Raw genomic sequence first — 16,246 nt, 5'->3', positions numbered from 1 at the left:
CAGTAATGAGAGCCAGCTGCATGCTCCAGAAAAAAAGAGGAAGGCATACCCACTGTGCTTCACTAATCTTCTAAAAATTCATCCGGACCAGGATGAATTTTTCTTCAACTGTGAAGCTTTTCTTACGAGGAACCCGTATCCATTTCCTTCATAGCACTTAACTACGTTTGGGTATTTTTCCCTATATTAACTACTTCTCTCCACCTTGCGGGTTTCCGCAGAACTATTACATCAATCTCTTGTTTTTGCTTTTGAGTTCTTGATAAACTCGACTTCACCTGCCATCTGCTAGCCGCCAGGTTAGCTCAGATGGTAGAGCAGCTGCCCCGGAAAGGCAGTGGTCCCAGGTTCGAGTCCTGGACCAGGACGAATTTTTCTTCCACTGCAAAGCTTTTCTTTCGAGGAACCCGTATGGGTTTCCTTTGTAGCACTTAGCTACGTTTGGGTAGATGTCTCATTTTCCCTTTATTAATTACTTCTCTCCACCATGCGGGTTTCCGCAGAACTATTACGTGATTTAGGAATACTCGATAGCCTCTCAATCGAAAAAAAAAAAAACCAACGACTAAGAACCATTTTTATGTAGCATGAAATGTCCGCTGAGCGAACAAGAGAAAAAGAAAAACACTGCCATGAGTGGGTATCAGAAGGGCAGCTGTGGTCATGACCAGCATGACATGTCCGCCCATCTGGATTGCGAAAGACAACTGAATTCATTAACTATTCACCAATACTGAAGTGAGAGAAAAGGAAACGAAAACCCAGCTTCTAAGTAGTATGAAATGTCCACTGAACCAACAAGCGAAAGAAATCTGGCAGAGGCTGTGTAGAAGTCTTAAAGAAAGGATTAAGGAAGTAGCAGACATGACACGACCCACAAAAGTATTCGATGTAGTTCAACTACCACACGGTCAGAGGAGGTACAGGACTGCATCCGTGTCCTAGCAGCACTACACTTAACACTTTCTTGATGATGTACCGACAAACCCAAATCACAACCCTTGAATGACGTGAATCCTTCACACAGGCATAAGTTAGCATAATCACATTCATTTCACCAATTCGAGTATGGCCATGAGTGGGGCATGAACAGCATGAGTGAACATGAGCATGAATGTGGGAGAGCATCGGCGAGTATGAGTGGATGTGAGTATGAACAGGAGTGAGTGACTGAATGGGCAAGAGTATGAGCCTGAGCAAGAGCTGGTGAGTGTGAGTTGATATGAATATAAATGCAAGTACCAGTAAGTGTGACTAGACACAAGTATACATCTAAGTGATAACCAGTGAGCGTAAGAGGATGTGTGAATGTGAGTGCTCGCGACTGTAAGCTGATGTGTGTGTACGAGCAAGAGTTTCAGTGAAAGTGAGTGATGTTGAGTGAGTGTACGTGAGTGCAAGTCAGTGAAAATGTATGACTGGGCGTAAATATAATGAGAATGAGCATCTGTGCTCACTGGCCGCGAGCTCATGAGTCAACTCATGAGCTCGCGGCCAGTGAGCACAGATGCTCATTCTCATTATATTTACGCCCAGTCATACATTTCCACTGACTTGCACTCACGTACACTCACTCAACATCACTCACTTTCACTGAAACTCTTGCTCGTACACACACATCAGCTTACAGTTGCGAGCACTCACATTCACACATCCTCTCATGCTCACTGGTTATGACTTAGATGCATACTTGTGTCTAGTCACACTTACTGGTACTTGCATTCATATTCATGCTGGTGTTACAATTCTGCCCTTGATAAGCCAAGTGACCTATAAGCAGTAGCCTTAAAGAAAAGAAAGTGCAATTGCAGTAACTAGAAAACGCATAAAACATGCATGCCAGCAAACCTGCAGAGCAGCATAAAGTGCACTCGGGGAGGGAAAAAGGGAAGCCGTGGAAACAGTCACCTGTTCAGTGCATGATATCTGCAGCAGTAAACTTTCTTCAGGTCGCAGTTGGACATATGATTGGTGCCTTCAAGCAGAGCAACCCTTGATGTGGGCATAGATTGGCATATTCACTCATGAGTATGTCTCATTCATACTCCCACTCATTTCACAGTCTTGAGTGTGGCAGCATGAGTGAGCGATGAAAGGTGTGGGTGGATGTTAGTATGAACAGAAGTGAGTACATGAGAGTGTTAGTAGACATGTGAACGAAAGCGAGTGCCAGTGAGTGCGAGTGGATGCAAGTATGAATGTGAGTAGGTGCTGACGAGTGTGAGTGGAAGCGAGTATGAGCACCAGTAAGTGCATATCATGAACAAAAAAAAAATATTGGTGAGTGAGTGTTTACCTATTCTGCCCATCTATGCACACAGGTAGGCCTCCTGAATTTACAGACGCCTAGTGATTACTCTGCACATATGGTCATGTATCAATGCCAAAAGTTAAAGACCAAGTGCAGCAAAATTATGGGCTGCATTAAAAGCCTAGCTTTAGATACAGATATAAAACAGCCTCCATGCTAATTTTTACAGTTGAAATATGACTGAATGCATCACCAAAAGCTTGTAAAAATGAATGAATGTATGACACCTTTATTGGAAAGGTCTACGTTGGGGGGTAGGGGAATTCGCATTTGGGAATAGACATTTTTGGCTCCGAAATTGAAAAACACCACCATTACTCCTCATCAGAAATACACAAAACCAAAACGGTTGAGAACCAGCGCAGTGTCTCAACACAACTTCAGAGATAAAGCAACAGCTGTGGGACACTGAAAATCTAAGGTCACGGTATGGGATTGCCGCAAAGCAAGAGATGCACACATTGTTTGCTTTGGTGCTATTTAAAGACTTAAGAAAATTAGATAACAGCCAACCCTGCAACTTTAGCAAGATTGTTTTCGTAGTATATACAACTCGTTAATAACTGAATTAACATGGCAAGCTGGGCAAGTTGGTGATTGAACATGTTCCTAAGGGTGGGCAGTGCAATCGGACGAAAGACGAGAGGAAGCATACGCTTGTATTGTGTAGTTCCTCTCGTCTTTTGTCCGGGTTGCGCTGCCCACCCTTAGGAACACGTTCGTTAATAACCAATCTAGCCAAAGTAAAATTTTGCTGCAGTTGGCTTTTAACTCTGAGAATGTTCAGACAAAGATCAACCCCAAATGGTACAAAATGATTAAAAAAGGTAGGTAATTAACAAAATAAGCTCTGTAAGCACATGGCAAAGAAAAAAGCAAGATAATGACATAAGCAGTACAAAAAATGAATGGTAAGAACTGGCAGCATGATGCGCATACGAAAGAAAAACACTAGTACACTAAATTCCCTTGACAAACAGGCTGATATATGTGGAGCATATTTCACTCTTCTGTTCACTGGCATACTCTACACTATTTTTTTTTTATTTATGTAATTTTGAGAAATGGCACAAGCACTTAGAAAATGCAAGGCCAGCTCCAACTGACATACAGGGTCTGTTCTGAAAGTAGGACTGGTTTTTTCCTTGGCGAACAGGTGGACAAAAGGCGGTCTGTGCATGCAGGATCGGTGAAATGGGATATTGGGAACGCTGGGAAAAATCAGCAGTCGGTTCTCAGCCGTTGAAGAGAGCAGGTCGCTTGTACTCTGAACTCCTGTCGAAACGCCTCGTCACGGAGAATCAGGAGCGTTTATTGGATCAGCGATACGCGTTCAAACTTGGTGTAAGGCACGGTAAAACGGGCAAAGAGACTCACGACATGATTAAGGAGGCCTACGGTGACGCTGCCATGGGTAGATAAGGTGTTTTCGAGTGGCACAAGCTGTTCCGAGAAGGTAGGGAAGGAGTAGAACATGACGACCGCTCCAGACACCCTTCGACCAGCAAGACCAACGAAAATGTGTTGCGAGTGAAAAATTTACTGAACATTGATCATAGGATGAGTATTAGAATGATTGCTGATGACTTGAGCATTCCTCATACCCAAGTTTTTGAGATCATGACAGAAAACTTAGCCATGAGGAAAGTGTGCGAGAAGTTCGTGCCGCGAATGTTGTCAGAGGAGCAAAAGGCCAACCGGAAAGCGAACTGCCAGGATCTTCAACCCAGACTTTTTGGACAATGTAGTGACCGGTGACAAGACGTGGGTGTTTGATTACGACTTGGAGAGCAAGTGTCGGAGCTAAGAATAGCACACCCCTTCTTCCCCATGCCCCAAGAAAGCACAAATGAGCAAATCCAAGCAAAAGTCCATGCATATTAACTTTTTGATCTACACGGAGTCATCCACAAAGAGTTTGTACCACCCAGACAAACATTTAATGCAGTTTTTTATGTGGAAGTCCTCAAATGACTGCGAAAACGCATTGTTCGTGTCCACCTAGCCATCGCCAACAATTGGCAGCTGCACCATGACAACGCGCGGAGCCACACAGCTTTCCGCGTAGTGAAGTATCTTGCCCAGCACAAGGTGGCAACGCTGCCTCAGCCCCCCTACAGCCCCGACTTGGCCCCGCCAGACCTTTTTCTATTCCCGAGAATAAAATTGACACTCAAGGGGAAGCATCACGCATCGGTAGAGGTGGTTCAACAGGCCGTGACGAGACAGCTAAAACACATTCCGGTCCAGGCGTTCCTGGAGGCGTACAAAAACTGGAAAACTCGTTGGCAGCAGTGTGTAGATGCGGAAGGGTGCTACTTTGAAAAATTCTAGTCGTTTGTGATATTCTCGTGAATTTTTTTTTTTTTTTTAATGAGTCCTACTACTTTCAGAACAGACCCTGTACACCTATGGCAACAATTTGCCAGAGTAACCAACCGATTAAGAGCATCACATTTCAAGATGAGAGAAAATAGAAGCTTGGCACTTTTATAGGATTTCTTAATAGAGATACATACTGACTAGCTTTTTGTGCTACTCAGTTGGTGTCATGTTATCCAACTAGGCAAGAGCATCGAAATTTGACCTCTGAGGTTGTAAGCAGAGTGCAGGGCAAAATGTTCCAGAAGGCAGCCCAAAAGTTAAGCTGGATCAATGCCATGTAACACATTACGGCAAGAAAATGTAGCGTGTAGCACATAGCATCGAATAAACGTTCTCATCTCTTGAGGTTTGTGTTTTTATCTGCAAGCTGAGAAATAGGTATCCTACAGGATATGAATCTGACAGGCAGCTGCATGGGCTTCCAAATTTTCAACTACCTCCATGGTGGATGATTCCCTGCACTGTCGTAGGGTAACCCTCTCAGAGGTCACAATCGATGCAGAGATGAAAGACACATACACCTTCTATAGCAGGCTGTTTAAATTGATGACCCCCCCCCCTCCACTTATGTGTGTATTACATCTCGCAAAGAACAAATGCAGTAATATTTTCAGGGGGTGCTTTAAGTGTCCGTTAAAAAAAGTAAATGCAAATGATGTAATTCTTTTTTTTTGTATTTCACAATTAATAAAGCAGGTCGCATGACGCAAGTGGTGTTCTAGACCATTCAGATTCACGAAACACATGCACAAGGACAGCACACGAAAAGAACAGACAAGGCAATCAACAAACTTCACGCTTTCATGTACCTATTTGTGGCGTTACCTTTTTCGCAATCAATTATTCTGTGTAGAACTTTAGCATTTACTTGCTGCTACAGCATTAAAGCATTAAGAATAAGGAAAAAAAAAACGCAAGTACTTGCAAATGTCCGGTATGTGTTGCTTTTCCGGATTCAGACGTTCGTACGCTGAATTAACGAAGAAATTGGTTTTTCACCAGGGCCATGAACAGCTGGTTACGAAGGGATACGTCGTTTTTTCTTTTTTTCTTAATACTGACACTGCTTCTGGATACGATAATGTTTCAAGGGCTTTTGTAGAATGCTGTACACATTTGAGTCGTGCCCTAAACCTCGCGATGGTTCAGTGTAAAATGTATAAAATATAGCAGTGGAAAAAAAAATCATTTCTAACGCTGTTCTGACAGTAGCGCACATGCTTACATTAAAAAGCGTCCAAAAAATCTTAAAGAGGGGGGCGGGGGGTATATATGTTTACCGGAAATCACGTCTCTATTACTTTTTTTTTTTTTTCGCAGTGAACTGGCAGGCCGATAAGTTTCACTAAAACAGGTCACTTTGGCACAATGCGTGTGCAATGTTACACGAGGCGAAACCAGCGAGGCGACATCGGCACAATCTGGACTAAGATAATGGGAAGGGAAAGCCCGCCCGCCCAGACGCCAGCGTTGCATGCAAGTTCCAACAATTGGGTTTCTTGCGGTGCGAGCTTACCTTAAGCTTGCAGCCGTTTTTCAGGCTTCTTACTTGTTACGGAACTTATGTAACGCGTTTACTCTATATTTAACCAAAACTTTTCGTTACCTACGAAAAAACAAGACTTCCGCGCGGCTATCGCGTTCCATAACGCAGAAAAACGCAACGAAGATGGCGCAAAAGGCAAAAGCACGCATCGCTGGCGTCATATCTTTTGCAACTAAACAGAACAAAAAAATGGCAACTATGTCACGTTTATATCTTGGTTCTAAAAAATAGTCGCTAATAATGCAATGATAATTAATTCACAGCTACATATAATGTGATGCAATTGTGCGCCGTCTACCACTGTCGCCAGTAGCGCTACTAGCGCTACCAAACACCAGACGCTCAATCTTTTTCGTAACGTGTCCCGGATTGCGCTGAAATTTTCCTTCTCGACGCATGCGCCCATGTTCGTATATCGGACGCTGACGGTCGGATGATCTAGGCCTATTGGGCCGAAGAAACAAGGATAAATAGACATAGCGATACGTATTTCGTTGTCTAGGTCCTTCGCGAAGCACGGGAGATCATGAGCAAGCAAGTCCTACAGCTGGAGCCTGACTCCGAGCTCCACTTCAAAGGTACCACTCGGCTGAAGTACGGTTTTCGAACAAGTTTGGCGACATGCGGGGGCCATATTGACGGCCAGCGTCTGCTTTGCGGTTCTGCTATACGTCTTGCGCTTTGCAGGCGCGAAAATATGCTTGGCTGCATGTAAGGATGGTTGGCCTGGGAATGGAATGGGTTCTGCGACTGTTCCTTTTGGTTGCAGAGAGCAATGTTCTTCGCGGCTCGCATGTCGCCTTTCCGCCAGAAACTGCGAAACCCATCTATTGCATTCTTATTTCTTACAGCTTCGACAGAACTCTTGCTAGTTGTGAATGTTTATTCGCTGTGACAATTTTATTTATCAAAGTGCGAGACTGCAGTGATTGCCTACATACGTGGGAGGGGACCTCAAGTGGCCTGTCGGTCGGCGCTGCTCCTTCGTCCCGTTTTGTTTTTGTTCTTCCATCAGTTTGCTTAACGCTGTGCTTGCTGTGTAAGGTTAGGAGCGTGAGCTTTCATCAGTAATTAATCCACGAAAATAAATCTTAATTTCCTTGAATGCAAGATACTTCCTGCAACAAGGAAATAACTTGTTTTGTGGACTAATCGTAAATCGCGTATTTGTACGCTTTCTCCTACAACTACATTTCCGTGCTCGATCTTAAAGTCTACCGAACGAGTCATTGTGCCCTAAAGCTGCGGTGCCTAATTATAGCGTGTGCGTAATTCGCCGCGAACAATGTAGCTGTGTACACCAGGCGCGCCGCTGACCGTTCGTTTCCGTAGCTCGAAGCCGCCGCCTCTTGGCGGGGCCGAGGAGTCCTCTGGATTGGCAAAGAGGTGCTCTCAATGTAGGGCGAAGACACTGCCTGCCGCGGGTTGCAGTGACATTGCTGTCCGATCGCATCTCAGCGGTGTTTAGTGTGTGGGCGTCATGTGGGCATTGACAGCGTCCGAAGCCGGCTGCTTGTTGCGACTGCACCAGCCCCCTCCCTCCTCTTCTTTTCTCCGTGACTTTCCGGAAAACGTTACGAGAACCAGCCTGAACTATGTTTGTGTCCCTAGACCTTGACATTGCCCTTCGCACCTAACTGCCTAGCTAGGATGGAATAACCGGCGGCGTTCGTCTTCCTCATGAACCACTATAATACGACCTTGACACGTACCGCCTGCCTACATTGATGTGTGCGGTGCTTTCTGCTGCGCCGTCTGTCATGCACGAATCGAGCTGCTGTGCGAAGCACAGTTGACGCGTACATCTTCGTAGAACTATCATTAGGCGCACCTCAGGTGACAGAAAAACGGAATCCACGACCACAGTAGCTCATTTCTATCTAGATTATGACTTCTGAATGTAAAACACACATATATGTATAGACGTGCAAATGGTACTTTTTACTCTGTTCTGACTGTTGTGCTACATACACAGCTGCTGATTGAGGTGCTGTTTGTCAGTTTTTTCTAGCATTTTAGTTCATGACCTGCCATGGTTAAATCCCAGCCGCGACGGCCACGTTTCGATGGGGGTGAAATACAACAAACGCCCATGTACTGTGCATTGGGTGCACTCTAGAGAAACCAAAGTGGTCGTAATCAATCTGGAGGTCCCGACTACAGCATACCTCAAGATCGGATCATGATGTTGGCACGTAAATTTCCAGAATTTAATTTAAATAATTTAGTTCATATTCTCCAAGGGCAACAAATTTGCATAGCTTAGCTGTGTTCTGTGTGCTAACCAACTAAAGCTACATACACTAGGTATTTCAGTGGTGTCAAAATTTCAGTGCAACTGATATACATATTTCATGTTCATGATTGTGCTGCTAGCAGACCATGATCATATTGCTCATTTAATACTGTGCACCTAAATTTCAATGCTTGTGAAGACCCCCTTATCTGAATTTTATGGCATGCTTTCCACCAAAAAGTACTAAATATGTGAATGAGCAAAACGTGAACAAGGTGAATGCAGGAGCCAATGTTTCGACAAGTGGACTTGTCTTCATCAAGGCGATGTACGCTTTCCTCGCCACGGTATATTGTGAATGAAATTTAAGATGATATTGTGATAAAATTTAAGAAACAAATATGTGAATGAAATTTAAGATGCTAAATGGAACAGGAACTCCAGTCCATGGCTGAAGGATACTTGTAGCTGCTCCTATAATTCAAAAGTACTGTGGTAAATGTTCTGCATCACTTGCACCATTGAAGAAATGCTACAATGAATTGTCTGGCCAGATGCTTGGAACATTTTCTTCAGTGGTGGAAGAACTCATCATTGCATGGAGGTTATTGCTATGTATATCCCAGTCTTTTTCCTTGAATTTCATGTGCTGCCTATGCCAATTTATGCATTACAACTCACCTAAACTATTACACTTGTGGGGCATAACAAGATCACTTCCTAGGAGCCTGTCTGTGAGGCCCAGGCAAAGCTTGTTTTGGTCGCATGATGTAATGCTTTGTGTGATCTATAAGCACCGAATACTTTGGGCAGTGGCATCATCTAGTGGTACATGTGACTTGGTTTGCTCTTGCTCTCTTAGTAGCGTTCAAGCATTGCAAGTTCACATATTTTATTGTACCGCATGCATAAATGACTTGCTCTACAATATCAAGGCTTACATGTTTCATCATGGGCTATGCTAACAATCTTACAAAGATGCACAGCCAATTCATTATTACAGATAAGCAATATCATATATGCACAATGTGTATTTTCTCTTGAACGCGGTAATAGCCAACTCTACTGATGTAGTTGCTTCTGCATTATGTATACCCTAAAGAGAGTTGCAGCTTAGAACGACAGAAAGCTGAGCTAGTTGGTAAAGATTCATAATGCAAAAGAGGGGTAAGGTGTGCTTCTTGGCGTGTCTTTTTTCTTTTTTTCGCCTCGGTGCTTTCTTCAGTTCATAGTCGACATTCGTGTTGTACACTTCTCTTGTGTCCGTGTCTGCACGCTTTACCCCATTTGTGAGTTATAGCTTGTCATGCAGCATCACCAGTTCACCATTTCTATCATAATACCATAATTATCATTGCAAAGGTGGTGTAGTACGGCAATTGCTTGTTTTTTACCTTTCATGGCAACTAGCACTGTAAACTGCTAATGCCTGGCTAAATGTGACCTATACATTTCTGTAGGTTTTGTTGAGGGTAGCATAGTGGTCAGTGAGAAGATAGGTTAACATGCTTGGCCTGTAAGTGGTGTACGGTAGTGCAGTCGCACAATATTTGGAAATTTTAAATGTAGATATGCTAAACACATTCGTAGCTTTATTTACCTAGTTGTTATATAATTGGCCTCTAAATACCATGCAAGTTGCGGTACTGTCACTCATATTGCATATAACTAAAGGTTCTTCGTTGAATTTTTCTGTAGACAAATTAATATAGGAAAATATTTAAATATCAGCAGTGCTGCAATCGTAGTTCTTTTTCAATTATCTTTAACATAGTTTATAATCTAAACTGGTAGTCTGTTTCCTTAGGCATTATATAGCAGGAAATTGTCAAGCTTTTACATTCTTTATACAGAAATCTATACTGGCTGAGGTAAATGAAATGTTCGCTCGAACTTTTAAAAAAGTTCGCTGCAGTAAATTGTCGCGGATATCAAGGCTAGCATGCTATATTTGAAAGGGACGCATGCCTACGCGAGCGGCCCTCAAGGGTGTTTTGGTGCTAGAACTTTTTGCCACTTTTATTGTTCTTGTTATGGGCAGCTGCTGAGTGTTTTGGCATTAGGTATTTAGCATTGCATGGATGAACAAATGGCAAGCAATGCTGATTTGTTTCCATACGATGAAATGGAATGGCAAGCTCTGCTTGTTGAACATTTGAGAAAAATTGTAATACTGCATTGCTTTTAACTGACTAACTCTTTGAGTGTGATTTTTCATTACACAAGAGTGCTCTTTTATCTAAGCTAGCCATTGTGTAGGTTACTTAAGCTGCTTGCAATTTGTGAAGGGCCAAAAGAGGCTGGTCAGTGCCAGAAACTCCTTGAGCAGCTGCATCACCTGTTGGCACGGCATTTCAGGTTGGGTTGCCTCATCACTGGCAGTGTCGTTTGTGAGGGCACCACTGATGACTTGCAATGGCCATCTGGTGCCTTTAATTGACTCAATAACCTACCAGCTTGATAGATCTTTACTGCACTTTAGGACTTGTTTAAACCACAGACTTGGTTACAGAGCATTTAGGTGTACTATGCGGCATGCCTAGGTAGAAGTACATTTCCTTTGCCTAGCAGAGGCTAGTTGGGCAGGTTGAGAAATAATAGCATCTTGCGAAACTTGAACTTGTTGATTCATCTTTGAACGGAAAAGCAGCACACACACAGACAGGCTGGAAAGTGTGCTTGGAAAAAGAGGTCGCTTGAAATGCAGGCAGTACATGGTGGCAACATTAGAGAGTATCATGTAGAGGCCCTTGTTTTACTCTTTTCTGTGCTCAGCTCAGCTGGAATAATGCTTAATTCTACTCCATTTCTTTATTTTTATATTCCATCACTGGCTTGACCATTGCCATGCCTACTTTATCAACACAGTATGCCAGTAAGGAGCTAAGGATAAGAAAAAAAAAATAAATACTTGTTGCATTACACTGGCTTTTGTTTTTATCGAGGTTTAAGCTGCAATAAATGAAGCCCATTTTTTTGGGGGGGGGGGGGAGAATTTATCAGTGCCTGAAGCAGATCTCAACAGCGTAAAACAAAACTGCCTGAACAATCTTTGTCGAGTGAAAAAACAGTGCACATACTAACATGACCCTGCACTTTTATGCACCGAGAGCAGTGTAGGTATAATGTAAAAATTTTCATTCTATTCCTTTTGTCATGCACCGTTCATGACCAGGGAATCCCAGTGGTAACGATGATAGAGCACAGCTTGTACCACTGACAAAACGCAAAAAGGAATAGCATTGGAATAGAATCCTTGTAATATACTGGCCCAGGTTTTCTTAGTGGAATAGTGGCACCACCTGTCATTAAGAGTGCATAATGTCCTCCTCACTTTTTATCACATTAGCAGCTGGCATTTTGCAGCTATAACCCGTTCAGTCACGAATTATAAGTGCAGCTTCTTAAGGTCCCCAAATTTATTTTTATAAACACATGGCACAAACATTGCCATCGCAAACATTTTGGACCTATAACATGAATATTTAATGCCATCGGGCCACTCTTCATAATTACAAGAAACAGTTGATTACAGATATTGAAATTTTTTTTGCTATGTGCTGGTTATTGTTGAGTTTGAGATCCTTCTGACCTACAAATTGACAGTGTTGATACAAAGCATGTTCAACCTATTGTCAAGCCTAGTAGTACACCGCTTGCAGTGCTACTAAAGTGGATTGCAACAGTGTTTTTGGTTAGCAGAGGGTTAGGCTTACATTCAGTGCTATGTTTAATGTTTATTTTCTGGCTGCCACTAGTCGGTGCAAAGTTGCATCTTCGTCTGGAGATGGTTTTCGATCCAAAAGTGCTGCAGTTGTCTAAATTCAATCTGGACAAAATGGCAAGTGGCACACCCAAATGTGTTATTAAACAGTCTACCTGCCATCTCTGTGTTAAAAATTTGAGCGCTATTGAGCCAGCAGGGCTGGTATAAAGTAAACATTTCATTTAATTCTATTCTTTTATTAGCTACCACTCACAATCGGCTGATCCTGGTGATAATGTAGGTGGATTGTGGCTAGGACCACTGACAGTGTGGAAGAAAAAAGGAATATAATTGTTACATTTTCTCCGCCCAAATTGGCGAAAATAGCCATTTGCACCAGTCTACCTGTGAGGTACAATATTTCGTTTTCTTTTATTGGCATGAAGTTTTAGAGCAAAGCTGTTTATGCAGACCCTGTGCCGTCGTTGTTGGACTTCGCTAAAAAGGGACCATGTGACCTAGCGGCAGAGGAAAGGAGCTCAACAGGGAGAAAGGGGTTGGAGTGACCTGTTTATCTCTGTGAGAATGCTATCTTATATGCGAATCTTATACGGTTGTCACACAATGCATTTTCGGCGATCGAGCAAGATTGGCATCGAACTTCTTGGCAATTGATTCCACCCTGCCGTGAAAGAAACTGTTATGCTGGCGGTTTGTGGCGCCTGAACAGTGCCCAGCGATTGAAACACGATACTAGAAGCGCATGGCCGCTGGCATTTCTTGCACCAGCAAGAAGTGCCGGCAGCCACGTCGATTGTCAAACCAATCCAATCGATTGTCAAAATGATTGCAGCGCCTGCATCTCTAGTGGTGGGTCTTGCTCCCGATATACAGGGCTTTGGATTAGTGGTTCCGCACATTCCATCCCAGCTACAATTATGGAAAGATCACGAGTAGTGCGTACTCCTGAGGAAGAAGCTGCCTACCGTGAGCGCCAGCGAGAGTTGGTGCTGAAACGCACAAAAAAAGAAAAACACTGGAAGAATTGAAAAAATAAAGCACTCCTAAAGTATACTCACCACGCGATGCACACAAAACCGTAAATGAGGGAAAAGAATGGTGAAACAAAAGCTCTATGTGGACTGCTTGCAAAGTTTGACTTGCATGGTGTAACACTCGGTGTAACTCTGTAAACAGCTTCGCTGTTCAACCATCTTCATGGACCGGAAGGGGCAGTGATTTTTGGCTTCACCGGATGCATGTGATGTTTTTATGTTGTGACCAGTTTAAATGAAATAGTGATTGAAAAGATTTTTCCTGTGCTTGATATGTAGATAAAAATTAATAAACATAGCCACCAGTGGTTTGGCATGGCTAACCAATTGGGGCTATCTTTTTCATATCTCCTTAACCACTGATATACGAGTTTCTTCATAGACCCCATAAATTGACATTTTGCTTGTCACTTAGACTTGTTTCTAATTTTTTCCCCCTTTTTTTGCCACATCCCTAGTTATTTTCTTGTTCCTCTTCTACTGAAAGAATGAATTAAATTTTGCAGGATGCAGTTTCCACTGCTCAAATTTCAGAGCTGACATATTTGTATCATGGCAGATGACTCAACAGAAGCAGGCTGTAAATCTGACACTGTATCAGATCCCTTCTGTTGTGTGTGTGACTAGGTGCTGTTGTGAAGTTACAATTCGTAACAATGAATGCATCATGTTAGCGATCAACACACAGTTGTCAAAGGACAAAAGGATTTGCTTAAATGTCTTCCATGGTGCAAATGCTTCTATACAAGTCTCCCTAGGCTTGGGTGAGCTGTGATATTAAAATGGACATTTCCTCATTCCCTCTGGGGTCAAGGTGAGACAAGGCGACAATCCGTGCAGTATTTTCATTAATGCACAAAATATTGTGTATGCAACGATGCATTTGGGGTGAAGTGGGCATGAAAGGTATAGTCATGTTCTCTATCAGTATCAGCATTTTGGCTATGCTTGGCTTGCGAGAATAAGCCCTTGTGGTCTTTATAAAGTACTGGAATATATTTGAAGTTTCATGCATATCTGTGTTTACTTGTGGTGGCTTAGAGAGTGAAACAAGGGCCTTTTGTGTTGTGTTACTCCAGCCAGTTTGTATCCTTCCCGAAGCACAAAACAAGCCAATAAGCCATCTCTATCTGAATGAAGATATATTCATTATAACATATAAGGAAACAGTAGGCATTGATTGTTTAAGAATGTGGCCTGTGCTGCATAAATTGTTTTCCTTTGGCACTGCCTCTGATACTGTGCACATGATGGCTATGGAGCTTTGCAGTTTACTTTGTGGTGGTGACACTAAGCTCTGATGTTGCATAATGCAACCTTATCGATTTAGCAGTGTTGAGAACTGCTGACATGAGTGAGTCTCCAAAATCTAATGTTGACATGAGGCTGGGTTCATATTTTGAAAATTCTTTGCATGTCATAACTGCATCCCCCTCCCTCATTGTTTATTGTGCATTACTCGGACGACATGGGACAGCTCACACTGTCGTGGAACATTTCTCTCGTACAGTGCGACACATCAGTTACTCAAAGCTAACCATGCACCAACAGCAAGAATTTCGAAACATTTTATGTCCCTAAAACACAAATACAACTCCACAGAATTTTATACACTCGTCAAAAACTAAAAACGGGGATTTTTGCTGCTCAGGACCAGAGTTCTCTGATGCCAGTAGGTTAAATGTTCACTCAAGTATACTTACAGTCGAGGAATACACTATAAGCATGGCTGTGAAACAGATACAAGATATGCATACCCATATCAGTTGTGTTCAGTGACTCCATAATCATTGTGCAAGCGTGATGCACATGTAAAACGCACTGTAATCCTCTGCTAAACTCCTTTGTAAAATGTCTACAGCATACAATCGCAAACTTCACATAACTATCTGTTGGGTCCCTCGCCGTCGTGGTATAGCTGTGAATGAGGAAGCTTATGCTATAGCTGGATCAGCCTATATTACCTTATGTTCCATACTCAGACTTACAAGCACTGGTGCACAACAATTTGCAAATGCGCTGGCAGAAGGAACGGAATCCCTAAGTAAATAATGAGCTCCACACTATGCAACGATAAATAAGCTCTGCATACACTTGTTTCTGCCAGAGACATGAAGTGTCTATGGCAGAAACAACTGACTCTGACCAACAAACAACTGCCTCTGACAGAAACATCTTCAGCTGCTTGAGAATAGAACACACTTACGGAACACACTCCTACGTCCCCCTAGGGCGCAGCTGATCTGCCCATCTGCAGTCGGTGTGATCATCACTGTTCATTTCATAATTGAATGCCACAAAATGGAGCAAGAAAATATTTGATACTTCAGCTCCCTCTACAAGCCGCACACACCATTGCATCCATCCATGTTTTTATCTCATGAACCCTCGATTCTTTTTAAATGCCTTTATGATCTTCTTAAGTCTGTTAGATTTTTAAAAGTAGTTTTAGCATCTGGCTAAACCCAGTCCTGCTCGGTTAATGAGACACTGTTAAACAGTGACGATTGAAATATTTCACTTGGCACTGTACCTCACGACCTTTGCCAATGTAAGCGCAAATAAATGCTCCTTTGTCACCACCATAGTAGGGATTTTAACCATCGGAAATATACATTTCATCTCCAGCAACGGTTTTATAAACATCTGTAATACTCCTTTCCTCTTTTTATTGTGGAACTATACACCAGCATGTTTATTTCCATATACACAGATCATTTGCTTACTACCATTACCTTGAGCTGACCAGTCAGCACTGCTTTGGCGCTGTATGGCCATAGTAGCATTTGTGCCATTAAACTCCATAAGTCATCATATTTATTGTGCCAATTGGTTAACCCTATGAAAACGGTGCTGCAATGGTTGTGAGCCACTGACAAAAGGCAGGAGCAATGGATTAAAAAAAAAAATAATTACAAATCCTTGGCCCAGGTCTGAATAATGGTGCAATTTTATAGCTCAAAAATTTTGCATGAGTCTTGTATTAGAAAATGAAACAAGTTCTTGC

At 42.6% G+C, this 16,246-nt stretch overlaps 2 protein-coding genes across 5 annotated transcripts in view; one reads left to right on the top strand and one right to left on the bottom strand.

Moving 5' to 3' along the window:
- The window catches only part of LOC135910658 (PWWP domain-containing DNA repair factor 3B-like), a 92,139-nt gene extending 85,716 nt beyond the window's left edge, over window positions 1-6,423 (bottom strand). For 2 of the 3 annotated variants that reach the window (XM_065442693.1, XM_065442708.1), the window contains exon 1: window positions 6,213-6,423. The gene's annotated coding sequence lies outside the window, so the exon portion shown is untranslated. Of the gene's footprint in view, window positions 1-5,617; window positions 5,833-6,212 lie in introns of those variants that run through there. The other variant, XM_065442700.1, reaches the window with a different exon arrangement.
- A 181-nt stretch (window positions 6,424-6,604) lies between these two features.
- LOC135910873 (vesicle-associated membrane protein-associated protein B-like) overlaps window positions 6,605-16,246 on the top strand; it is a 42,914-nt gene continuing 33,272 nt past the window's right edge. Inside the window, exon 1 of one of the 2 annotated variants that reach the window (XM_065442943.1) lies at window positions 6,605-6,820. In XM_065442943.1, the coding sequence (XP_065299015.1) occupies window positions 6,769-6,820 (52 nt within the window). In that variant the 5' untranslated portion in view covers window positions 6,605-6,768. The remainder of the gene's footprint in view (window positions 6,821-16,246) is intronic. The other variant, XM_065442947.1, reaches the window with a different exon arrangement.

The sequence above is a fragment of the Dermacentor albipictus genome, chromosome 1, assembly GCF_038994185.2.
Source record: "Dermacentor albipictus isolate Rhodes 1998 colony chromosome 1, USDA_Dalb.pri_finalv2, whole genome shotgun sequence".
In the NCBI taxonomy this organism is placed as follows: domain Eukaryota; kingdom Metazoa; phylum Arthropoda; class Arachnida; order Ixodida; family Ixodidae; genus Dermacentor; species Dermacentor albipictus.
This window is presented reverse-complemented; position numbering and strand designations above follow the sequence as displayed.